This window comes from Gadus macrocephalus, chromosome 14 (genome assembly GCF_031168955.1).
Source record: "Gadus macrocephalus chromosome 14, ASM3116895v1".
NCBI lineage: Eukaryota > Metazoa > Chordata > Actinopteri > Gadiformes > Gadidae > Gadus > Gadus macrocephalus.
The window spans coordinates 24,808,699-24,834,246 of record NC_082395.1 but is presented as its reverse complement, the minus strand read 5'-3'; the positions used below and the strand labels follow the sequence as shown (position 1 = coordinate 24,834,246).

General features: G+C 48.7%; 1 protein-coding gene across 1 annotated transcript in view; it reads left to right on the top strand.

Annotated features, from left to right (window-relative positions):
- adamts18 (ADAM metallopeptidase with thrombospondin type 1 motif, 18) overlaps positions 1-25,055 on the top strand; it is a 71,263-nt gene extending 46,208 nt beyond the window's left edge. The window contains exons 17-24 of the mRNA XM_060072258.1: positions 1,842-1,959; positions 2,122-2,248; positions 5,948-6,152; positions 7,276-7,494; positions 8,635-8,705; positions 10,041-10,203; positions 22,190-22,388; positions 24,137-25,055. Coding sequence (XP_059928241.1) covers positions 1,842-1,959; positions 2,122-2,248; positions 5,948-6,152; positions 7,276-7,494; positions 8,635-8,705; positions 10,041-10,203; positions 22,190-22,388; positions 24,137-24,255 — 1,221 coding nt within the window. The 3' untranslated portion in view covers positions 24,256-25,055. The remainder of the gene's footprint in view (positions 1-1,841; positions 1,960-2,121; positions 2,249-5,947; positions 6,153-7,275; positions 7,495-8,634; positions 8,706-10,040; positions 10,204-22,189; positions 22,389-24,136) is intronic.
- Positions 25,056-25,548: the final 493 nt, after the last annotated feature.

Below are 25,548 nucleotides of genomic sequence, written 5' to 3'. Positions count from 1 at the left end.
GATGGAGTACAACGTGTGTGTGTGTGTGTGTGTGTGTGTGTGTGTGTGTGTGTGTGTGTGTGTGTGTGTGTGTGTGTGTGTGTGTGTGTGTGTGTGGAGCAGAGGGGACCTTCCTGAGATGTGCATATGCATCTGGTATTTAAGTCGATGCTCGTTAGAAGGTGGAGAAGTTTGTCCCTCAGTAGGTTCTGTTTGGCTACAGCCTGACAGCGGGACGACCAGTAGGGTTTGGCTGATGGGTGACAGTAGTACCAGGACAGCGGCCCTCTGAGGACAGACAGGTGAAGTCATTAAGACCGGTTTATTGAAAGTGTCTGCGTGTCTGTTGGCAAAACATTTGCTGAGGTTTGTTTCTAATATTGGGCCCAGCCTTCATAGGTATCAAGGTAGAAGGCCCAGCTCCCTGACGTCCTGCTGCCACATGGGGTTATTAGCGGGGCTGTTTAGTCTGGTGGGGCGCTGGCCTCTGGTCTGTTTCCAACGCTCAGACCAACAGGAGGGAAGTGGGCTGGTCGGGTGTGGTTCTGCACAGCCTCACGCCTGCGCCCAGCACGCTTGTCACACAAAAGATCCACAGAAACATTTTGAACTCATAACGATGAAGAGAGGCAACACAAAATATGGGCTTTCTACAACAGAAGGACTGAATTCAGCGGTTGAACCGAAGACCAATGAAAACCATTGAAGTATTCTACTTGTAACTGAATAAAATCAATAACATCATCACAGGGTAATTTACTTCTAAATTAGATTTATAAATGTGGCCCAAAGAAGTTTTACTTCCATCCAAGCAATTTTTGGTGTGGAACTTTGTAATTACGGCCTATACTTTTCCTTTTGCTTTAATGTGCGTCTGTAATCATTCAGCACTGCTCTCAGACTGGAATATACAAATATATACATAGAGACTTTGAGACACAAATAATGTCTGACAAACACAGAGTTTAGAAGAACATTTTCTATAGAATAATAACCTATTTATATGAAAGTCACTTCTCAGTGTTTTTAATGAGTCAGCCGGAACAACAAAGCGTTTGGTCACTGCAGAGAGAGAACCGAGGAGCCTGCTGTCCTCACAGCTCCCGGTCTGGTTCCTCCTGGCCTGGTACCTCCAGGCCTGGTACCTCTAGGCCTGGTACCTCCAGGTCTGGTACCTCCAGGTCTGGTACCTCCAGGTCTGGTACCTCCAGGCCTGGTACCTCTAGGCCTGGTACCTCTAGGCCTGGTACCTCTAGGCTTGGTACCTCCAGGTCTGGTACCTCCAGGTTCTAATACCGCCAGGGTCTGGTACCTCCAGGCCTGGTACCTCCAGGCCTGATGCCTCCAGGGCCTGATGCTTCCAGGAACTGGTACTTGCTCACTGACCTTCTCTGCGCTCTGCCTCACTGTCATCCCCTGACAGACGTGGTCCTGCCCATGGACCCTGGTCCCCTCCGGTTCTGTGTGGGACTTGTACTTAGGGTTCATGACTAGGAAGAGGACAACATAATGCCCCACTCAACCTTGCACAAATCTGACTTTTCCAACATGACAACAGAGGGCTAGCTATACCAAGACTATATGTGTTTTTTTGTGGTATCTTTAAGTACTATTTTAGTAGTTTTTGCAGTACTTTGTGGTACGGCACAAGGGAACTTTGCAGCCCCCTTCTGTGATCAGAGGGTCTGTAAAGATGCCATTCCATTTGGAATGAGTTAAGTGGTGGAGTTCACCAGAGTACCGTAAACAGGCCCTGACCACTTATAGCTCTGCCCATTGTTCTCTCTCTCTCTCTCTCTCTCTCTCTCTCTCTCTCTCTCTCTCTCTCTCTCTCTCTCTCCCCCCCCCCCCCCCCCCCGTAGATCCTTCTGCAGGGGCAGAACCCAGGTGTGATGTGGGAGTACACGCTGCCTCGCGAGAGGAAGCCAGACTTCACCTGGGGCGTGGCGCGCTCCGACTGCTCTGCTGCCTGCGCTGGAGGTGTGCGTGTGCGTGTGTGTGTTTGCGTGCATGGGTTAGAGGGTGATTCTCCATCCTCCAGGTGCAGCCGCCAGCCGTTAATTGTTTGGGTTTGAAGGGTGAGGAACGTTGCCATCGACATGCTCTCTCCCTCTCCTAACTGTCTCTCTCCCCACTCTGCAGGCCGTATATCCACCAAGGCCATCTGTCTGCAGGACCAGAAGGTCCAGGTGAACTCCAGCCTGTGCGACCCCCGGACCCGGCGCACCGTGGGCTCCCTGCTGTGCAACACTCAGCCCTGCCCTGCCTAGTAAGACCTTGGGTCCCCACATCTGTGTTGTCCTCTTCGGATTACAGTTGGCATCCTGTGTTTATGTGTGTGTGTGTGTAACTCTGATCTTGCGGCAGTGTGTGTGTGGGTTGGTCTTTGTGTGTGTGTGTGTGTGTGTGTGTGTGTGTGTGTGTGTGTGTGTGTGTGCGTGGGAGAAGTGGTCTAGCGTTTGGCCTGTGGTCCATTTTATGTGCTCAGCGCCAACGCTGCCTAGTCCTCCTCCTGCCCCCCCCCCCCCCCCCCCTCTCCTCCTCTCCCCTACTCTCCCCCTCCTCTGCCCCACCTCCTCCTCTGCCTCTCCCCTGCTCTGCCTCTCCTCCTCCCCTGCTCCCCTCCTCTCCTCTCTTCCCCCTCTTCTCCTTCTCCTCCTCTCCTCCTCTCCGTCCATGTCTCTCCTGCTGTGGTCGTGCTCTGTCTTCTGAGTCACTGTCTCCTCAGCTCTGCTGTGGTTCAGCCCACAGAGTCGGGGCCTGAAATAGAGCCGCCGGCCCGGCTCATCAGGGAATGTAACGACCACCTTGAACATGAATGGGACCAGCCCTCAGAGAGGGAAGAACTGATCACATGATGCCAACCAGACAAAGCCTTCAGCCGGAGGCCGGCACGCCTCATCTTAAAGACAGTTTGCCTCCGGAAAGAGCTAGACTTACAAAATGTCTCCTTCAATACGGGAGAGAGAGAGAGAGAGAGAGAGAGAGAGAGAGAGAGAGAGAGAGAGAGAGAGAGAGAGAGAGAGAGAGAGAGAGAGAGAGAAATGTAATCTACCTCATGCCTGTCATCCATACAAGCCACAACAGATGCTGCTTCTCTCCATTTCAGTTTGACACTCACTCATACCGACTGTATTGTCTTCTCACCGGTCTTAGCGTCATTCACTGAAACAGAGCGTGAATCGAGGCGCCTCCGGTCCGGGCGGGGGGGGGGGTCTGTACCGGGAGGAGTGCAGCAGGCTGATAACCTGCCCCCGGACTTGGATTCCCATGCCAGTGAAAGTGTGCATGAGAATGTGTGCACGTGTGTGGGTGCACATATGAAAGTGCTTTTCCACCTCTCACACAGGCTGGCACACCACTGAGGTATAAAGGACGTGTGCACAGCGGGACAGGCCTGCTGCTATCCCCCCCCCCCCCCCCCCCCCCAAACCCTCTGCTCCCTGCTGGGTTTCCCACCGTCCTAATCTCAGGCCTCATACCATACCCCTTATCTGGGTCAAAGGTATTCAGCAGAGCCCACTGGCTGCTGGGACCCCCCTCACCCACATACACACCGCCCCCCCCCCTCACCCAAACACACACCGCCCCCCGCCTCACCCAAACACACACCCACCTCCTCCCACCCACCACCCACTGATCCTCCATTCGCTCCAATGTCTCCTATTGTTTCTATTCTTGTCATTTAGTCATTCAGAAGCTTCTCTTCAGATCACCGTAAATGGGCGTTGTGGATTAAGAATGGCTTTGTTCTTATTTAAACCAGATACATTGTGGGTAACCACTGAGTGAGCAGGAGCAGGTTAACGTCGAGAAATCTGTTGGACTCACGTCGACCATGGCCTGTCTGTCTGCGTGTCAGTGTGTCTGTCTGTCTGCGTGTCAATGTGCCTGTCTGTCTGCGCATCCTCTGTAATTCCGGTGGTTTTCTTGTGAGGTGGGCAGGGCCTCTCCGTCCTTGTTGTTATTTATACGGCATGAGAGAGAAAGGAAAACAAACCAAAGTGGAACGTCCGTCCATCTCCGTCTGAAGCGGGCGGCCTCGGGCTAACCCTGACCCTGACAGCAGTGGGAACAGCGGAGGAGGACGCCGGTCCGGGCTCGGAGGAACGGGGTGGGGCAAGGCTTCAGGAGCCTTATGCCCATCCCTCTCTCCCCTTTCCCTTCTCTCCTCCTCCCCTTTCCCCTCCCCTCTCTCCTCTCCTCTCCTCTCCTCTCTCTTCCCCTCTCTCCTCTCCCTTTCCCTCCCCTCTCTCCCTAAGCGGTGCGGTCCTCTTCCACTTACTGCAGCAGCTGAGCGGTCGGTGCTATTCCAGGAGGAAGCCTTAAGCCTCCATCAGCAGGGAGGAGCGTGGTCGCCGAGATACTGAAGAGGAAGGGACGGAGAAATTAGTCAGTGGGAGGAGCCGAGCTCCAGAGGAGGCAGGAAGCCATGAGTGGGAAAAAATAGCAGAGAAGGAGTTCTTCAGCACAGGAAACAGAGCAGAGGAGCATCAAGTAAGCAAAATATGTGGGAAAGAGAAGCTTAGCGAAGTGGAGGAGAAGAGCGTTTGTTGAGGATAGGACGGAATGAAGAGAGGCAAGATCGAGCTGAGCTGTGTACGTTAAAGTCTTTGTGTGTGTGTGTGTGTGTGTGTGTGTGTGTGTGTGTGTGTGTGTGTGTGTGTGTGTGTGTGTGTGTGTGTCTGTGTGTGTGTGTGTGTGTGTGTGTGTGTGTGTGGAGACCTGTGGCCTGTGGTCCTGATTGGGAACATCTGGAGTCCTGATGACAGACGCTGGTACCATAAGTATAACGTTGCGGCTGTTTATTACCCTGCTGGAGCACAGGGGTGTGAGAGGGGGATACTGTCTGTTACCCAATCCCGTCCCTTCCTGGTCAACAGTCCAGCGTTCATTAGTTACCATCTGACCTCAGACCTGTTACCCGTTCATTAGTTAGTTACCAGCTGACCCTTTGATCAGTTACCGGTTCATTAGTTAGCAGCTGATCTCTGATCAGTTACCCATTCATTAGTTACCAGCTGACCTCTGACCTGTTACCCGTTCATTAGTTACCAGCTGGCCTTTGATCAGTTACCCGTTCATGTGTTACCAGCTCACCTCTGAACAGTTACTCGTTCATTAGTTTCCAGCTGACCTCAGACCTGTTACCCGTTCATTAGTTAGTTACGACCCTTTGATCAATTACCGGTTCATTAGTTAGCAGCTGATCTCTGATCAGTTACCCATTCATTAGTTACCAGCTGACCTCTGACCTGTTACCCGTTCATTAGTTACCAGCTGGCCTTTGATCAGTTACCTGTTCATTAGTTACCAGCTGACCTCTGAACAGTTACTCGTTCATTAGTTACCAGCTGGCTTCTGATCAGTTACCCGTTCATTAGTTACCAGCTGACCTCTGATCAGTCACCCGTTCATTAGTTACCAGCTGACCTCTGACCTGTTACCCGTTAATTAGTTACCAGCTGATCTCTGATCAGTCACCCGTTCATTAGTTACCAGCTGACCTCTGACCTGTTACCCGTTCATTAGTTACCAGCTGACCTCTGTTACCGGTTCATTAGTTACCAGCTGATCTCTGATCAGACACCCGTTCATTAGTTACCAGCTGACCTCTGACCTGTTACCCTTTCATTAGTTACCTGCTGGCCTCTGATCAGTTACCTGTTCATTAGTTACCAGCTGACCTCAGATCAGTCACCCGTTCATTAGTTACCAGCTGACCTCTGATCAGTTACCTGTTCATTAGTAACCAGCTGACCTCTGATCAGTTACCTGTTCATTAGTAACCAGCTGACCTCTGATCAGTTACCTGTTCATTAGTTACCAGCTGACCTCTGGCCTGTTGCCGTGTCATCAGGGATTGGTTCTCTGACTCATGTGGGGGTTCGTCTCTCTGGTCTCTCCCCCCTCCCCCAGCGTCTCCCCCTCTCACCCAGCGTCTCTCTGGTCTCCCCCCTCTCCCTAGCTGGTGGGCCGGCCCCTGGGGGCCCTGCAGCCTGTCGTGTGGCGGTGGGCAGCAGACCCGGGGGCTGCGCTGCCTGAGGAAGGTGACCTACCAGCGGGAGGAGGCTGCGCCCCCCGCCCTGTGCCCCGGGGGGGCTCCCGCCCGGGTGCAGCCCTGCCTCCCCCAGGCCTGCCCCCCCCAGTGGAGCACCGGCGCCTGGTCCCAGGTGGGTCCACTAGAGGGAAGCAGATTGTATTGTGTATTGTGTGGGTTTTATTGTGTGTTTATTATTGGGCGATGTGAGCGGCAATGTGAACAGTGTGTAGACACACACACACACACACACACACACACACACACACACACACACACACACACACACACACACAGCCAATGGGATTGTCTTGCAGTAGGATGCTCATCTAAAGCAGCAGCAGTCCTTTGTTGCCCTCTGGTGACGACAGAAGGTATGATCAGCCAGTGGCAGATAGACAGCAAGTCTGTATCATCAGGAGATCATTAGGGCATGTCTCTCCTCCGCTCTCTTCAGTAACCCGGGGGGGGGGGGGGGAGTCACGGTCACGGTCACGCCTCTCTCCCACTCATCTTGGTTCTTATGTATGATACAGTATGATAGGCTAACCACTGACCTTCTGGGTCCAGAATCACACACACACACACACACACTCAACACACACAAGCAGACACACATAAACACACACACAGACACACACACTCAACACGCACTCTAACGCTCACACATACACACACACACTCTCAGGCTCACACACACACACGCTACTACGTGGAAACACACACACACACACACACACACACACACACACACACACACACACACACACACACACACACACACACACACACACACACACAGTTACAGTGTGCATAGAGTAAGACGGAACGGAAAGCTTCGACAGCTGAAGGTCAAAACCTACCCCAGGAAATGATCATGCCAGGAGATATTAATGGGAGCAATGGGCCGTCCCAGACATCCGCCCAGTGGACCCCCAGCTGTCCAGTCCTGCTGCTCCCCAGGGGGCAGGAAGCAACACAATGGGTTATTGTCTTCCCCTTTTGTGTGACTTATACCAGCCCTTTAATCCAGGAGAACTACTCAGGTGAACTCCTGCTCAGCCTCTGAACACTGCTCCACTTACATCTCCGTTCCTCCTCCTCCTCCTCCTCCTCCTCCTCCTCCACCTTCCTCCACCCTCCTCCTCCACCCTATCCCTCCTCCACCACTCCCAATTCTATTTTTCTACCTCCACCCTCGATCCCTCCCTGTTTCTCCACCTCTTCAATCTCCCACCCCCCCATCCCCCCTGCAGTGCTCAAAGACGTGTGGGCGTGGTCTGAGGAAGCGCAGTGTGTTCTGCCGCAGCCCGGCCGCAGGCTCCGGGCCCCCAGGCCCCGTGGCCCCTGCGGTGGCGGTGCTGCCTGACAGCATGTGCCCCCGGCCCCTCCGGCCCAAGGCCCAAGAGACGTGTATCCTGCGCCGCTGCCCCCGCAACGAGCGGCTCCAGTGGGCGGCGACGCCCTGGGGAGAGGTAGGGTCACATGACACCCTGGGGAGAGGCAGGGTTACATGACGCCCTGGGGAGAGGTAGGGTCACATGACACCCTGGGGAGAGGCAGGGTTACATGACGCCCTGGGGAGAGGTAGGGTCACATGTCACCGGACATCACTGAGACACACAGAATGATCACTTACAAAGGATCTGACTGATTTACAAAGGATCTGACTGACTTCAAATTTATTTGACTGATTTACAAAGGATCTGACTGATTTAAAAGTGATCTGACTGATTTAAAAATGATTAGATTGATTTACAAATGATTTCATTGATTAAAAAAATAGATTTGACTTATTTACAAAGGATCTGACAGATTTAAAAAAGGATTTGACTGTCGCTCATAGACATTCTGAGATTATTTTATCTCTACCAAAACACATTCTGCAGAAGTGAAGGTCCCCCACCATTTTCCATCGGTGTTCCCTGGCTATTCAACGTTAACATTAACCTCTTTATGCACTCTGTAAGGACGTGTTATGGTTCAGGCTACAGCTTACGCATCACAGGAAGTTGTTGCCTGTAGCAGGAAGTGACCCCTCAGAGGTCAAGACATTCCCCCTATGAGCACAAGGCGTAGATCTTCACTCTGCAGTCTGGATTCCATGTTGGTAAATGAAGCAGACATGAAGCTGCTTTTGGTTCTGGACATTCACCCAGAGGGAAACAACCTGTCAGCCGTGTTCTCTGAAGAGTAAAGCAAAGCGCACCAAACATGCGGAGCAGCACGGACTCTGTGATGAATGGTGGAGGCTGGTTTAAACTTCATCTGTAGCCTCCACATTTGTCAGCAGGAGTGCAGCGATAAAGACACAAGGTGTTGCGATTAGCTAGCGGGCTGCAACCATCACTTTAATGTAGGCCACGCAGTGGGACACACACACACTGAATGAAACACACTGAAACACACACTCACTGACCCTCACACACACACACACACACACACACACACACACACACACACACACACACACACACACACACACACACACACACACACACACACACACACACACACACTGACACACACCACGCACACACTGACACACACACAGTCAGGTCCACTCTTGGATTCCGGATCCCACTGGTTCCATCTCTTGTCTTGTTTCTCCTCAGTGCTCTGCGTCGTGTGGCCCGGGGGTCCAGAAGAGAGCACTCGGGTGTGGGGAGAGAGAACCACAGGGAGGGTAGGTAGACAGCACCGCCTCAAGCACCACCTCAAAAACCACCTCAAACACCACACGGGGCACCACCTCAAGCACCTCAGAGGGCACCCCCTGCATACAGCTGCAGAAGACGGCTTTTTACAAAAATTGCTGAATTGTCTTTTCCTTAACCTGCTTTAATCATGTTTGAAAGGTCGGTGGATGGCAACTCTGATCTGTGCAGATACAGTACATACAGTATACATGTATGTATTAGTGGTAGGCCGTTATCGGCGTTAACGGCTGCGTTAACGCGAAACTTTTATTGCGCGATAAAAAAAAAAATATCGCTGTTAATCTATTTTCAAACACTTCCTTGTTCGGACCCATCACGTGACTGAACTAACAAATCAGAAGCTAGAACTTAAACTGAGGTAAACGTGAGGGAATCAGAGAGGCAGATTCAACAGAATATCCTGACTGTGTTAAATATGTAAACATGTAAATATGTAAGTAATAATTGTGTAACATAAATATGTAAATGATTAACTGACTAAACATTGTAAGTAAATTTCTAGACAATTAACTCCAATATAAATTATATTAATTTATTCTACAGCTTTCAAATATTTAACTTCTAAACCTTACATTATTATGGATTATTACACGGCTCTTCTCAATGCTGTAGACTGCTCCATTCACTTGCATGGGCCTTCCCAACGTTCAGCTATCAATTATTTTTGTTTATGCTCCATTCACTTGCATGGGCACTTCACAACTTCCGACTGTGAATTATGTTTGATAATTCACCGTTGCCAAGTATAATTGACAGTTGTCAAGGTAAACTAAAGGTTTTTTTGCCGTTTTCCATTTTAATCTAGATTAATCTAGATTAATTCAAAACTTAATCTAGATTAAAAAAATTAATCTATGCCCACCACTAGTGTGTGTATATATATATATATATATATATATATATATATATATATATATATATATATACTAATTACATTACTAGAGTACAATAACATTGAAGAAAGAAGCACAGCCTTGATTATGGTTTTGACTTGATTTGAATATAATGTAAAGTATTAAAGTAATAAATGAAGCCTGGCTGTGAACCTCAGAGAATACAGCCTGTGCTGCTGGAACTGAATTCAGCTGTAATTCAGTGTTGGGTTTCCATCTGAACAGACGAAGCTAGAGTTTCATAAAGAATCTAATCTGAAATCCATGTGATATTCCCAAAGTGGTCCCCTAACTCCCTTAAGAGCGGCTCCGTGAATAGCGGCTCCGTGAAGAGCCGCTCCGTGAAGAGCCGCTCCGTGAAGAGCCGCTCCATGAAGGACCGCTTCATGTGCAACCCTCCCTCCTCAGACTCCTGGCGTTCCCGTTGCGGCGCTGCAGGAACCTGCCTCGCCCGCCGCTGGAGCTCCAGCAGGTCTGCAGCCGCGGGCCGTGTGCGGCCCCCCCGGCAAGGACCCCGCCCCTCCTCTCCGGCCCTGTGGTTCTTGGATGGTACACGTCGCCATGGCAACAGGTAGCCCTTCAACAATTGTCTTTTGGTTTAGCGGGTTAGGCCGGTTTGTTCAGACCCCTGGTCTGATTTACATATCTACAATATGTAAATGATATACATATCTATGATATGTAAATCACAGGATTTATGTTGACCTCAGCCCCTCCAGCGGTGTAGGTGAGCTCTGAAATCAGTTGGAGATCCAGAGAGATCACGCTATTCCACTGAGTTCAGTAGTTCTCCTGGATCTTCTGTGTTTACTGCTCACACTCCCACACTCAGAGAGAACCCAGAGCCGAGGTAGTGTCTAAGTATTGTTTCAGTCATTGGGATAATTCTGAATCCTGAATGCAATCAGTTTATTATAGCGCTTTTCTAAATACTCAAAGGCGCTTTACAAATAAGAAAGGAATACATACCAACTGTACAGACACTCAAACAAAAGGGATAAAATAAACAACAGCACAACACTAGGCAACAAATTAAGAGAGCGGGAGAGGGTGGAAGATGACGGAGGATGATTTGTCAAATGTTTTAGGTGGTCCTGAAGAGATAGGTTTTAAGTTGACTTTTGAATGAACAGAGTGTATCAGAGTTTCGGATGGCCAGAGGGAGGGAGTTCCAGAGGGTAGGGGCGGCGATGGTGAAGGCTCTGTTCCCCAGGGTGCGGTACTTGGTCTTGGTGATGGGGGTGAGAAGGTTGGCATCAGCGGAGCGGAGGCGGCGAGTCGGGGAGTGGCGATGGAAGAGATCTTTTATGTACGAGGGTGCAAAGTTGTTTAGCGCTTTGTAGGGGGTGAGGAGGATCTTGAAATTGATGCGTTGTTTTATTGGAAGCCAATGAAGTTGACGGAGGATGGGAGTAATGTGTTCTCCGGAGACGGAGTTAGTAAGCAGTTGGGCAGCAGAGTTTTGTGCATATTGAAATTTTTGAAGAATAGTGGAGGGGAGGCCGTACAGAATGCTATTGCAATAGTCGAGTCTGCAAGTGATGAAGGCGGGGTTTAGTGTTTTGGCAGCTGAGGATGAAAGAGTGGGTCGAAGGTATGCAATGTTGCGAAGGTGGAAGAAGGATGTTTTTCTGACGTTGTTTATGTGTGAATTGAAGGAGAGCGTGGGGTCCATGATGATGCCGAGGTTTGTGACTAGGGGGGAGGCAGTAACAGAGTGAACATCGATGCAAAGTGAGAAGTTCTGAGAGGTGGGGATGATGGTTTTTGGGCCGAAGATGATCATTTCAGTTTTATTGCCGTTGAGTTTGAGGAAGTTGTGGTCCATCCAGGTTTTGATTGGTTCAATAAGTGGTAAGGGAAGGTGTAGAAGTGATATGTTTAATCTGAGCGCACTTGAAGCATTCAGTCCACGGCCGCCGCGGGCTCCGTCCTTCAAAGATCCACACAGTGTTCAATCCAAAGTTCAACGCTGGGCTCGTGGCCGGGCAATTAATGTTCAGACCCGGGAGCAGGTGTAGTGCCAGGTTAACGCAGATTTTTTATGCTGTGTTCAAACAGTTAACCTCAAACCCCCTCCTACACCCTGGAAACTTACGCCTGATTTCCCCCGGGGACGTAACGGCAGCGTAGCGCTGCCTTGCGAGCCAGCTGTATTCACGCGAGATCACGAGATCACGCGATAATCCTGAACCTAATGTACTGACCATCCACTCCCAAAACGACTGCAATTAAATGCCAGGCTTTGTCCTTTCTGACATTGTTGCTCCACTTCGACAATCAGTCTCTCGTCGTCCATGTTGCCGACCATCTGAGACCCTTTGATTGATTGACTGCTGACCTGCTGCCACCGGTCATGACTTAATGTTGATGTGAAGTTGTGATAGGCTACATTAGCTGAGTATTGTGTTTTATTTTGAAAATTGACCAGATGCTCTATGGCTTTTACTATTTCACTTCCTGTCTGGCTTGATCTGCTCTGTGGAAATTGACGCGGTTCAGCAACGGCTCGCGTCAAAAATAGAAGTGCTGCGGAATGATAGCGCTGCGGCGCGGTGCACCGCTCCTTGGATGGTGCTAAGACGTTCCGCGGCGCGCCCGGTGGAGATTCATTGATTAGAGTGGCAGTGATCAGCAGCGGTGACCGCGGCGCTTACGTCCCCGGTGGAAATCAGGCTTTAGTCAATGTTGCTCTGCTCAGCAGTGATCACACTATGCAAAGCGCAGAGCCCATCTTCCCACGGGGCTCTCCCTGCACTCCTCAGACTCTGAGTCCATGAGCAGGAGAAGTGGGGACAACACAGAACCAAGCTTGAGGATTGCTCTGTGTGGACAGCAATGGGCTGCGGCATCCGCGACAAATATGAGCTTTATAGTATAGTATAAATACAATATAATGCTACGTTGTGTGTGGTGGTGAATCTCCGTCTAAGCATCGGTGTATTTAACGTTGTGTCTGGTGAGTGTGGGTTAGGCTTCCCGGACACATATAGTTTAACATATTGTATAGGGTATATATTTATATATATATAACAAATAGTATAACGCTACGGTGTGTGGCACATTTCATGTACAACATATTAAAGTCTGAGCGTTGCTTATTACAACGCTCATAACAGTTACACCCCCACAATTCTAAAAAAGTATCATAGGGCCCTATTTTAACGGTCTGAAACGCAAGTGAGACGCGCCAAGCGCAAGTAGCTTTGTTGGCGGTCCTATGGCGATGTCGCTATTTTACCAAATTACTCTTGCGCCTGATGCAAATCTCAAAAGGGTTGGTCTGAAGTAGGGCTGCAAGATAAATAGTTATAAAATCGCGATCTCGATTCACCCCCGTGTCGATTTAACTTTTAAATTAATCGATTAATTCGATTCTCTTTTTTTTATGAGCCGAGTCCGACTGACTTTCTTCTGTGAGTTTAAAACAATAGGTCCATGGTTTAATAGCACTTCCAAGCGCTCTCTCCCTTCTAGGTTGAGGGCTTCACCCTCAGACAATGACGAAGCGCCTTTTAGACACGTGTTTCACTCGTGGAGCAACAGAGAGCGCTGTAGTTCGGAAAGCTAGTGTGAGTGCGACATGAGATAATCAGTGAAGACAGAATGGATGTTGATGATGAGGACCCAGCTACTAGTGGCGAGAATCAGCCAACCTCTCAGACACAAACGGAACTCATTCCAAAAAAAGGCTTGCATTCGGTGGTGTGGAAGTATTACCTTTTTGAAATCTCTGTTTTGGCTGTGCAAGATGATGACACACAATTCACAAAATCAGTGAAGTCAAACATCCTGAAATATCTACAAGAAAAGTACAGTGATCCCCAAACTCAGGATCTACTCGACATGGCCACAACCCTCGATCCTAGGTTCAAGATGAACTACATCAGTGAGGAGAAGAAAGCCACTGTTAGAGCAAAGCCGACAGACGAGATGACTGGCATAACTGTAGTTATGGTAAGATCATTTCCACATTTAATACAATTGTCCTGACCTGTTGTGATATTATGTTACTTAATATTGATGGGATTATTAATTATTTTCCAGCCAAATGCCTCCCCAGCACCCCCCATGAAGAAGGGCCGAAAGACCCTTGGAAGTTTCTTCAAACAGCACAAGGCAATGACGAGTCCTCTTCTCTAGAGCAAGCAGTGTCCACAGAGCTGGAGGCATATCTTCTGGCATGCAAGATCGACAGTGAAGATGACCCCTTAATCGGGTGGGGGCATAATAGATCTGTATATCCACGGTTGTCTGTGTTGGTGAAGAAATACCTATGCATTCCAGCTACCAGCTCACCTTCTGAGCGGCTGTTCAGTACAGGGGGTAACATTGTGACATGCCAACGTGCATCACTAAACCCAGAGCATGTGGACAGACTTGTGTTTCTGGCCAGGAATCTTTAAGTGCCATGTTCAGGGTCACATATGGGCCTTTCACACCGCCGCAAAATCGGAGCCCGTTCCGGGCTAGTTCGGAGCTTGGGCCAGGGTTTTGGTTTCACACCGCCAGAGAACCGGCTCCGGCCTCCAAAAACCGGTTCAACTCCAGCCCCACTTTTGAGCTGGGCTAGAACTAGAACCGCTTTTACGCCGGGGGCAGGGGGTGGGGTTATCCGTGCCTTCATAAACAGGAAGACCAACGAAGACCGGCATTTTTAAAACACTGAAGTAAACAATGGACGTGAATCCGTGTATGGTTCGTTCTTTGAATATTCCAAAAAAAAATTTTTTTCTGATTTGGTTTTGAATCGGAAAAAGGGCAAAAGGAATAAACAAATAATCTGCATCTTATTTGTGTTTGTGTGTTTTGTGTGTTGGTTTTTTAAACCCGAAACAGAAAAACAAAAATTGATACATTTATAGTTATCGGCTACACCAGAAGGCAGAACGCAGCGAAGAAAGAAGAGCCAACCACCTAAACCAGCAATAGACTGGTTTATTGCTCCCTCCCCTGGTTTAGAATAGAATGTCTAATTATATTTAGCCTTAGTTATGGCCGCACTTGAACCTTATGGTGATTTTATTCGTGAACTATTTGACACTGGAAAGACATACGACGCGATCAGTACCGCTCTAAAGCAATCTGGTGCCCCGAAGTGCTCCGTTATGACGGTGAGAAGGTTCTGTGTGGAGCAGAACCTTCGAAGAAGAAATCTAGTTTCCGATTTAGTTTCAGATCGTCCACTCGCAGACTAAGTTGCCGGCTCCCACGGAAAACAATAAAGCTGGCCATTGTAGAATGCGAGAGACTCGATGGAACGTTTGAAACGTCTTTATATGTATTTTCTTTAAATCCGCGTGCCCTTTTCCCGGCATTCATTGCGGTTTTATCTAAATATCACACAAACAAAACAAGCAACTGGACTATTCAGTTTTCCCGTTTTGATTTAAAAAACAGAAAAATACCGTTTATTTGTATATTCCTTTTGCCCTTTTTCAGCTTCAAAACCAAATCAGAAAAACCAAAAAACGGCTCTGTTAATTGTTTTTTGTGATTTTGTTTCAAATCGGAATATTCAAAGAACGAACCATACACGGATTGAATCGAAGACGAAATTGTTGTTGTGTTTGAAACTGGCGCAAGAGTTCTTCTTATTGTACAGTTCCGGGCCGGCAGGGCGGGAGGGTTGCTGGGAAAGCGGAGATGTTTGCAGTGACGTCATGACGTTGCTCACGCCGGCTCCACGGCTGGCTCTGGCCGGTGTGAAACCAACTGGTTCTTAACTGGGATAAGGCTGGAACCTGTTTGGAACTGGCCCTAGCACCAGCCCGGAACTGGCTCTTGGTTCTTTTTGGTGTGAAAGCCCCAATAGAGGGTCATATGAGAGGCCTATGTTCCAAAGAAAAGATTTGCGTTTTATTTATGCTTATTTATGTTAAAGTTAAAGTTGGTTCAGTATACTCGTTTTTGATACTGCACTTTTTTGGTGTTATGGTTCATGTGTGCAATTTATAAAAAATAATAATAATAATAATCGTGATATCGATTCTAAGCAAAGAAATCTTGATTCACATTTTTCCCTGAATCGTGCAGCCCTATGCTGCGTTTTAGTATTCTCTGCGAACCGACTCGGATCTCGGATCCGATGCCACGCCCACACCTCAAGCGTTTTATTATTTCGCTCAGTCGTTGGAGGAAAACATGGACGCCACCAAGGGCGTCAGTTTGTTTTTAGAAGTGGTGGGGACAATAACCATAAGCTTGAGTGTGGTTTGAAAAGTGCTGGGTACCCTTATGTAAGCTATTCATCCATTCAACGCTGCATTACAATATGCTCTACAGTGTATAGTCAGGTGTTGAAAATCCTATTCGAACAATAAGTTGAAAACACAGTTTATGTTTTGGCTTGTTTTGCAAAACTGCGTTGGAAACACCATGGTATTGGCTCGGGATATGTAATACTAATACACACAGGACAAAGAACAGTGTTGGCAATTTAACACTTATCTTGACATCAACAAAGTTTACCAGACAAACAATGCCAGACTGTAAAGGGGGTACGAAATGAAACGAGGTACTGAGCATCAGCCTTTTGAAGACGAGCAAGGGCTGCTGGTAGCATATGTTATGCTGCATTAAAAAAAAAAAAAAAAAAAAGCGCCCAGAGGAGAATTGCATCTGCCAAATCCTGACCACCAGTAAACACTTGCGAAGGACCAATGTAGACTTCACTCATTGCAACATCATTAGCAAATTGCCCGCAGATAAAATCCCCTACAGTTTAGGATAATCACACAGGTTATGCGAGAACATATTTCTGTCAGGATAGGCCTACCAGGCTCCAAGTCGTCACATATCTCAATCAGACAAAACAACTATAACCACATTGGCATAGCAATCGCACCGTGTGTAGCTGCTACTAGCTGCAATCTATACAATGCATACTAGCTGGAGCCCCAACCAGAATCAGATCACAATTGCTTAGGACCGTGGGTAACCTTTGGCCAGGTCATCACGAGCAAACAGAACCAGCAGCAAAGTTTACGTAAACCAATTTCTTACCTTATGTGGCCCTCCACATGCAGGCTAAATGATGTATCCATATCGTGTCACAAACATGCTTTTTACAGGAAGCAAAAGGACCGGCTATTTTCTGAATAAAAATGTCAATTTTGGCTGTCTATCTTGAAACTTCTCCAGTGCGTTCACACCAAACGCGACGGGGCAACAAGATCCCATACAAAGTGAACGTATAGACGCGTATCGGGCGAATCTTTTGGATTTGTTTTGATTTGTCGCGCCACACTTTCGCCATGCACAGGCGAGCGCGTTCACGAGGATTTGTGGCACGACAAATTCGCTCGAGTTGAAATATTTGAACTTTGACACGAATTTCGCGTGATGACAGCCAATCAGCGTTCAACAGCGTGGCCACTGAGTGACATGTGTAACGTAACAGCCAATCAGCGTTCAACCGTCAAACTCAGTGCAGTGCAGTCCGGGGTGAACTGCAGCATGGAGGAGAAAGTGATTGTTGCCGTTTGCGACTCTAGGAGCTCTATATATAATAGTATATCATATAATATAATTGTATATATAACATCATGGCAAAAAGCTCTGTGCGCCTCCGGATGGCCGTAGCGCGGGGAGCTCATAGGGATTGGGCTTCTCGGGAGTCTGGGTTTGTTTACCGGCGTTGCTATGGGTTCCGGTCGTGTGTGTTCCAACGGTTTATTAGGTAGGTCTATCGAATAAATTATGTCTTCGTGCGCGCCTATCGCATGATTTTAGACTCGACGAATTCGGTTGAGTATGTGGGGATTTTTTCAGTCGCAATTGGTTTGCACATTTTTAAAAGTGGTGGGGACAAAATTCGTATTTCAAATAGTGGGGGGGACATGTCCCCCCCGTCCCCCCCGTAATCGACGCCTATGGACGCCACCCGGAAAGCTGTTGTCGCGGTAGCATTGGCAGAGTACCAGGCACTCCAAAATAGGTAGGCCATAGGCAGAGATACGGACGCAGTAAGGTATTGCAGTAATACGAGTGATTAAAATTGCCATTTAAACCACCAAAGCGGTCCAAGCACAATGAAAACATTTCATGCTTCAAGTCACACTGGGCGCAGCCATCTTGAATTCTTTTTCGGAATTTTGCTTGGTCGCCACTGAGTTCAACAGAGATGGCGAGTTCGCCGTCCAAGGAAAAGGGGCATTTTCGTGCATGTCACTAGGCAACGTCCTCGAACCTCCGAGACGGATGGATAATAAAACGCAGCACTAGTCTGAAGTAGCCTAATCACCCGTAGGTGTGGTTTGGGGGTAACGTGCAATAAACCAATGAGAGTGCCAGCTCCCATCCCCTTTAAGAGCCATGAGTGCATTTGAATCTGACGAGTTGATATTTTGACAGTGCGTCTGCAGTCTCCGACTAGAAAGATGCACATGAATTTCAAACTTCAAATGGCTCAGTTTATGGCCAAATAATATGGCCTAATTCACACATGGAATAATATCATTCAATGATATACGCAATACATTATAAACCAAGTTCCTTTCAGTATTGTATGCATTATTGTTTTTGACTTGTGTTCCTAATATAAGATAAGATAAGATCTAACTTTATTAATCCCCCCTAGGAGAAATGTGTTTGTTGCAGCAGCAGTGGAAGGACACAGGACAAAATAACAATGTAATAAATACAATAAATAAATACAAAGTGCTAATGCATAAGTAGACGCTTATAGTTAATGGGGGACAAAAACAAGACAAACAGAACCAACATCAAGATGGGTGATGCATATACACATATATACGCATACCTAAACACACACACATGCATCTGCAAACACATAGACATATACAAACACAATCATCATCATGTACTGTTGAACAGCCTAATGGCTGCCGGCACAAAGGAGCACCTGAAGCGCTCCGTCTTGCACCTGGGGAACATCAACCTGTGACTGAAGGTGCTCCCCATCTGCCACAGCTCAGCATGGAGGGGATGGGAGGGGTTGCCCATGATGGACTTGAATTTGTCCCTCATCCTCCTCTCCACCACCACCTCCAGACTGTCCAGCTCAAGTCCCACAACAGAGCTGGCTTTCCTAACCAGCTTGTTGAGTCTGTTTGACTCCCCAGCCTTGATGCCTCCTCCCCAGCACGCCCCAGCAAAGAACAGCGTGCTGGCTACCACAGACAGATAAAATGTCCTTAGCAGCCTGCCACACACGTCAAACGACCTGAGCCTCCTGAGGAAGAAGAGTCTGCTCTGACTCTTCCGGTAGAGGGCCTCTGTGTTGTCAGACCAGTCCAGTTTATTGTTGATGTGTACTCCAAGGAACTTATACGAATCCACCGTTTCAATTTCAACCCCCTGGATGGTAATAGGGGTTGGGGGCTTCCTCTTCCGGCGGAAGTCCACCACCAGCTCCTTGGTCTTGCCGATATTGAGTTGGAGGTGGTTCTCCTCAGACCATCTGACGAAGTCCTCCACCACACCTCTGTACTCGTCCTCCCTGTCCTCACTGATGCAGCCCACGATGGAGGAGTCATCTGAGAATTTCTGGAGATGGCAGGTTCCAGAGTTGAAGCTGAAGTCAGAGGTGTAGATGGTAAAGAGGAAGGGTGAAAGTACTGTTCCTTGGGGTGCGCCAGTGTTGCTCATCAACACATCTGACAGGCTGCTCTGCAGCCGCACGTACTGTGGCCTGCTGGAAAGGTAGTCACCAATCCAGGCCACCATATCAGGGTGTACCTGCATTGCTGAGAGCTTCTTCTCAAGCAGGGGAGGCTGGATGGTATTAAACACACTGGAGAAGTCGAAGAACATGACTCTCACTGAGCTCCCCGGCTTCTCCAGGTGTGAGTAAGCCCTGTGCAGCAGGTAAATGATGGCGTCGTCCACGCTGAGTTGGGCCTGGTACGCGAACTGCAGTGGGTCCATGGAGTCACACACCTGGGGCCTGAGGTGCTGTAGAACCAGTCTTTCGAAGGTCTTCATGATGTGCGAGATCAGCACCACTGGCCTGTAGTCATTGGGAGAGCTAGGACGAGCTATCTTAGGCACCGGAACAATGCAGGAGGTCTTCCACAACTGGGGCACCTTCTTTAGCCTCAGGGAGAGGTTGAAGAGGTGTTGGAACACTCCAGCAAGCTGTCCGGCACACGCTTTAAGCACCTTGGGATTTATGTTGTCCGGACCCATTGCCTTATTCCTTTGGAGCTTAGATAGCTCCTGCCTCACCTGGCCTGATGTAATGAAAAGACTGGTAGCAAGGGGGAGTGGAGGGGGAAAGGGAGGGGGGGAGGGAGGGAAGGTGACTGGGTTGGGGGTAGGGGAGGTGAAGGAGGGGGGCACAGACTGACTCGCTGAGCTCACTGGGGCAGGGGTTGAGAACCTATTGAAGAATAGGTTCAGCTCATTAGCACGTTCGTGCCCGCCCCCCACAGCTGGACCTGGCAGTCTTTGTCCCGTAATCTGCTTCATCCCATCCCACACCTCCTTGGCACTGTTCATTTCCAGCTTGCCCTCCAGCCTCTCCTTATACCGGTTTTTGGCCGCCCTTAGTTCCCTTCTCAGCTCCTTCTGAACTGATTTTACCCCCTCTCTGTCTCCTGCCATGAAAGCCCTCTTCTTCCTGTTGAGTAGGATTTTAATGTTCTTATTAATCCAGGGTTTGTTGTTAGGAAAACAGCGGATCTTCTTGATGGGTACAACGCTGTCCTCACAGAACCTGATGTAATCCGTAATGCAATGGGAGAGTCCCTCAGTGTCCTCTGCGTGGTCTTCCTGGAACAGATCCCAGTCTGTTCTCTGGAAGCAGTCCTGCAGGGCCTCCTCAGCCTCTCTAGACCACACCTTCACAGTCCTGGTGGTAGCCGGCTGCTTGTTTATTACAGGCTTGTACACAGGTGTAAGGTGTATCAAGTTGTGGTCAGACTGGCCGAGGGGTGGGAGGGGAGAGGAGCTGTATGCCTCCCTCACATTGGCATAAATGATACATTTAAAGTCCCTGCACTGGCTCCCAATTAGTTACAGAATAGATTTTAAAGCACTTCTGCTTGTTTTTAAGTCTTTGAAGAGGGTTGGGCCAAACTACTTACATGATATGTTTAAGCAATATTCCCAAATAAGGTCCCTTAGATCACGACATAAACAATTACTACTGAAACCGACCGTCGGAACAAAGCAGGGTGAAGCAGCTTTTAGCCACTATGGTGTCCATCTCTGGAACCAGCTTCCAGAGACCATCAAAAACTCCCCCACTGTCGCCATTTTTAAGTTTTTGAGTTAAGACCAAACTCTTTTTAGATGCTTTCGGCAGTTATTTTTTCTATTTTCTCTTTTACTTTTAAATTCACTCTTTGCTGTTGGTATTTCATGTATATTTTACATTTTACTATGGCTAAAATTGTGTATGGTTCCAAATTTGTATCTTTATTTTATTTATTCATTTTCTTTTTCATTTTTCTTTTGTGTGAAGCACATTGAATTGCCATGTGTATGAAATGTGCTATACAAATAAATATGCCTTGCCTTGCCTTTTACACATACACACACTTCATTCATTATTTTTAACACTCACTCGCGGTAAAATAATGCTTTCTCACGATAAAATACTCATCAATTCTAAAAGTTATGGGCATGTACACGATGTCTGTGTCAAAAAATATGTGTTTGCTGTACGGTTTTTGCAGATGCATTGATTTAAAAGTACAACTTATTACCACTGTATCAGCTGTTCTTTCCCAAATAATTTACCAATAATGTGTGGCTAGGTAGATGAGAGAAGCAAAGTGTATGTGCGAGGTGCACGAGCAACATTATGCATGCGCCCTTAAAATAGCATCTGAACAACGCGCCACTGACTTTAAACCAGGTATTTCCTGGTTTGTGGCGCAAGTGTTTTCTGAAACTGCAAAATAGCACCAGGGAACGTTTGCGCCAGAACACGCCTCTTCCTTTCGCTGAACCGCCCCTTGGGGCAAGATAATTCCCTAATTTACCGACGGGTGGCGCAGGAGGGAAAAGAACGCTCTGTGCCAGTTGCAAACTAGCAACGACACATGCGCCAGTGATTAAGTCATTTGCGCCGGATGCAAGATAGGGCCCATAAAGTTGGGCTGGATTGTAACCATGTGGATAACACGCCCCATGGTTGGATTCCATGTTGTACTCCATCTTCCGATTCCAATGTTAGCTGCGGACTAACAGACAGTCAATCCAATCAGGACGCGGCATCATTGTCCAATCATACCTACCTTTTAATTATTTTTACCAAAAAAGTCCTACCTTTTCCGGTTTGAGTCTCTCTATTGCTGTTGTGTTTTCTGATTAGTTTTTGTGTGTTTTGTACTTCATGGCTGGGGTCATTTCTGCCCTATTTATAAAGGCCAGAAGTGTAGACAACAAAATTATAATCTCCTTCCCCCGCCCCCCCTTATCTCTCTGTCCCTCTCTCTTCCTCCCCCTCCCTCCCCCTGTCTCCCCCTGTCGCCCCCTGTCTCCCTCCCTCCCCCTGTCTCCCTCCCTCCCCCTCCCTCCCCCTCCCTCCCTCCCTCCCCCTGTCTTCCTCCCCCTCCCTCCCCGCCCTCCCCGGTCTCCCCCAGTGCTCAGTGTCCTGCGGTGGAGGGGTCCAGACGCGCTCCACCCAGTGTCTCCGTCAGGGTCGCCCGGCGGCCGGCTGCCACGCCCACCAGCGCCCCACCTCCTCCAGGGCCTGCCACAACCACTTTTGCCCCGCCCCCCGCCTGGCCCAGAGCCTTGCCCCCCGCCCGGCCCAGAGCCCGGCCCCCCCGCCACTGCCAGGTAAAGACTCCTCCCTGAGCTGTTTTTAAGTCTCCTAATCCTGTCTGTGGTTCTGTAGTATCAGTGTCTGTGGTTCTGTAGTCTCAGGGCGCACTCACACTAGGCCATCTGTACCGTGCTCAAGTTCGTTCACACCTGTACCGTGCTCAAGTGTAGATCGTTCGGCTAGTTTGAGCTCGCAAACCGTACTCGAGCACGGGTTGCGTGCTCTGGCCATGTCCAATTCCATGGCCTGAGCGCACTTGGGAGAGGTGTGCTCAGGCCACGGTACAGATGCTAATGAGCCGACACGTGCACACGCACGGCTACGCAACCTGTGCTGGATAACGTATAGTCCATGCGACCCTTCTTAATAAACATAATGATGAACATGGTGGCAAGCGGTTCACGAGAGGTGGTGCGATAGCGAAGTTGAGTATTTGATCAAAAATCCCCCGTTCGTCATAGCGCGGGCTTACTTGGATCACTGGAGAAATTCGGGGCTGTGCACGGAGTCTAGACCTCTTTATAATAATTTGCATACTCCCGAATGTTTTAATTTTTTTACGAATAAAGACACCCACATGCAAGAATAAGTTCACTTCTGAGTGTAGGCTACAAACGTATAGGCTACAAACGCAATTAACTATTTACAAGTGCAAAAACGCCGACATATTCTTTATCTGCTGACCACTTGTTTTTTATCCCGACAAAGCCTCGTAAGGACAGTTCCTCTGCGTCTCTCTCGTAGATCGCACCATTGTTCAACGTCTTTGTTTAATACGACTGCATCACTTTCTCTCACATGACCAGCAGCTCGCGGATTACACTTTCTCTCCAGTTAGAACTTCTTATGATTATATCGCTGCATTGTCTCTGTGGAGATAGCGCGGCAACACCGCTACCCAAAAAAGGCGTGCATAAAACGGCATATTTGGCAGTGTAAAAACGCTCGGTGAGAGAGGGCTGTATCTGAGTAGAACGGCTCCAAATAAGCAACAAAGTCAGTAGAGTGTCAATTGTGTTCTCTGTGTTCTATAAAGCAGCGGATGCTTGGTGATGACGTATTACGACGTGATGACGTACGTACAAGAGGCAACCGTACTCATGCCCAGTTGAGATTGCCTAGTGTGAGCAAAGGCCAGCGCACAGGGAAATAGACTTGGGCACGGTACAGATTGCCTAGTGTGAGTGTGCCCTCAGTGTCTCAGTGTCTGTGGTTCTGTAGTCTCAGGGTCTGTGGTTCTGTAGTCTCAGTGTCTGTGGTTCTGAAGTTGCAGTGTCTCTGTCTGGTTCTGTAGCCTCAGTGTCTGTGGTTCTCCGGTCTCAGTGTCTGTGGTTCTCCGGTCTCAGTGTCTGTGGTTCTTTAGCCTCAGTGTCTGGTTCTCCGGTCAGTGTCTGTGGTTCTCCGGTCTCAGTGTCTGTGGTTCTCCGGTCTCAGTGTCTTTAGTTCTCGGTCTCAGTGTCTGTGGTTCTGTAGCCACAGTGTCTGTGGTTCTCCAGTCAGTGTCTGTGGTTCTCTGGACTCAGTGTCTGTGGTTCTCGGTCTCAGTGTCTCTGGTTCTCCGGTCTCAGTGTCTGTGGTTCTCTGGTCTCAGTGTCTGTGGTTCTCTGGTCTCAGTGTCTGTGGTTCTCCAGTCAGTGTCTGTGGTTCTCTGGTCTCAGTGTCTGTGGTTCTCGGTCTCAGTGTCTCTGGTTCTCCGGTAAGTGGCTCTCGGTCCCAGTGTCTTGTTCTCCGGTCTCAGTGTCTGTGGTTCCCTCTGTTCCAGGTGAGCAGTGCGTGGACCTGTTCTTCTGGTGCCCCCTGGTTCCTCAGCACCGGGTCTGTAAACACCACTTCTACGGCCAGCAGTGCTGCAAGTCCTGCAGGGGCGGCACGCCGCAGTGAGCCACCCCCCCCAGGACACCCCCCACCCCCCCCAGGACACAGGCCCCCTCAGGACATGCCGTGTTTAGTACTGTGTGTGTGTCTATGTACTGTATATGTGTGTACATGAATGTGTGTGTATTGGACGGACGGAGAATGGAATAATATAATTACAAAGGGGAGAAAGGACTCTCTATGTTTGCTGGACCCCAGCAGCTTCACCGGACCAGCAGGTCTCAGTCCCGTCGCCAGAGAGAGAGCAGAAGTGCGCGTCCATTAAAGCAAAGAAGACTAGAACAACCCAATCATAACCCGGTGTAAATATGTCTTGGAGGTCCGTGTTGTGTATATCTTTGTCTCTGAATCAACAAGCCACCACAAGGACATTTCCTGCGATGTTGTACATTGAAACAGTGCTGCGGAAGGCCTGGTGTCATTATGTTATTAAGTTATTATGTTGGCTAAGCTTCTGGTTTTACATCCCTGATGTTGTTTGTCTGTTGTCCTACCCTTCTGGACTCTGGCCCTCTGTACTGCACCCGGTCTCCTCTCTACCCTCCTATTCCTTCCTATTCCCTCCTATACCCTCCTATACCCTCCTATTCCCTCCTATGCCCACCTATTCCCTCCCATTCCCTCCTATTCCATCCTATACCCTCCTATACCCTCATATTCCCTCCTAATGCCTCCTATTCCCTCCTATACCCTCCTGTTCTCTTGTATTCCCTCCCATACCTGCCAGTGTTTACCGGTGTTCAACATGCTATTGAAGCGCATTCCCAATGCGCCAACTTTATAGAAATGTAAAAGCTTTTATTGACTCTCTGCCTTGTTGTGGTTTTCATTGGTCTTCGTATAAGAACTGCCATGCTGGTGCTCTTTGAGATCAAAACTCTGCAGAGGGAAATCCCAGAGAACAACAAACCTTTCATGTTCATACTAAACGATGTAGACGAGATCTGGTGCTAGATCCTTTATCCAAAAGAACACGTCATCCTGTGTGTGTGTGTGTGTGTGTGTGTGTGTGTGTGTGTGTGTGTGTGTGTGTGTGTGTGTGTGTGTGTGTGTGTGTGTGTGTGTGTGTGTGTGTGTCTGTAACCCGTCCCTAGGAGAAAGCAGCCTCTAATCTTTCATATGATCTTCAATGATCTTCAACCGTTTGTGAAGCGGCCATCTTAACTGACACATCTTAACCCCGCCCTCCGCTCACGTTGCCATCTCCGGGGTTTCCTCAACTTTTGGATATTTTATAACTTTCCGCCCCCTGAAAAGTTCCACAGCTGATGCATGCTGGGACTTATGCTAACGCAAAGT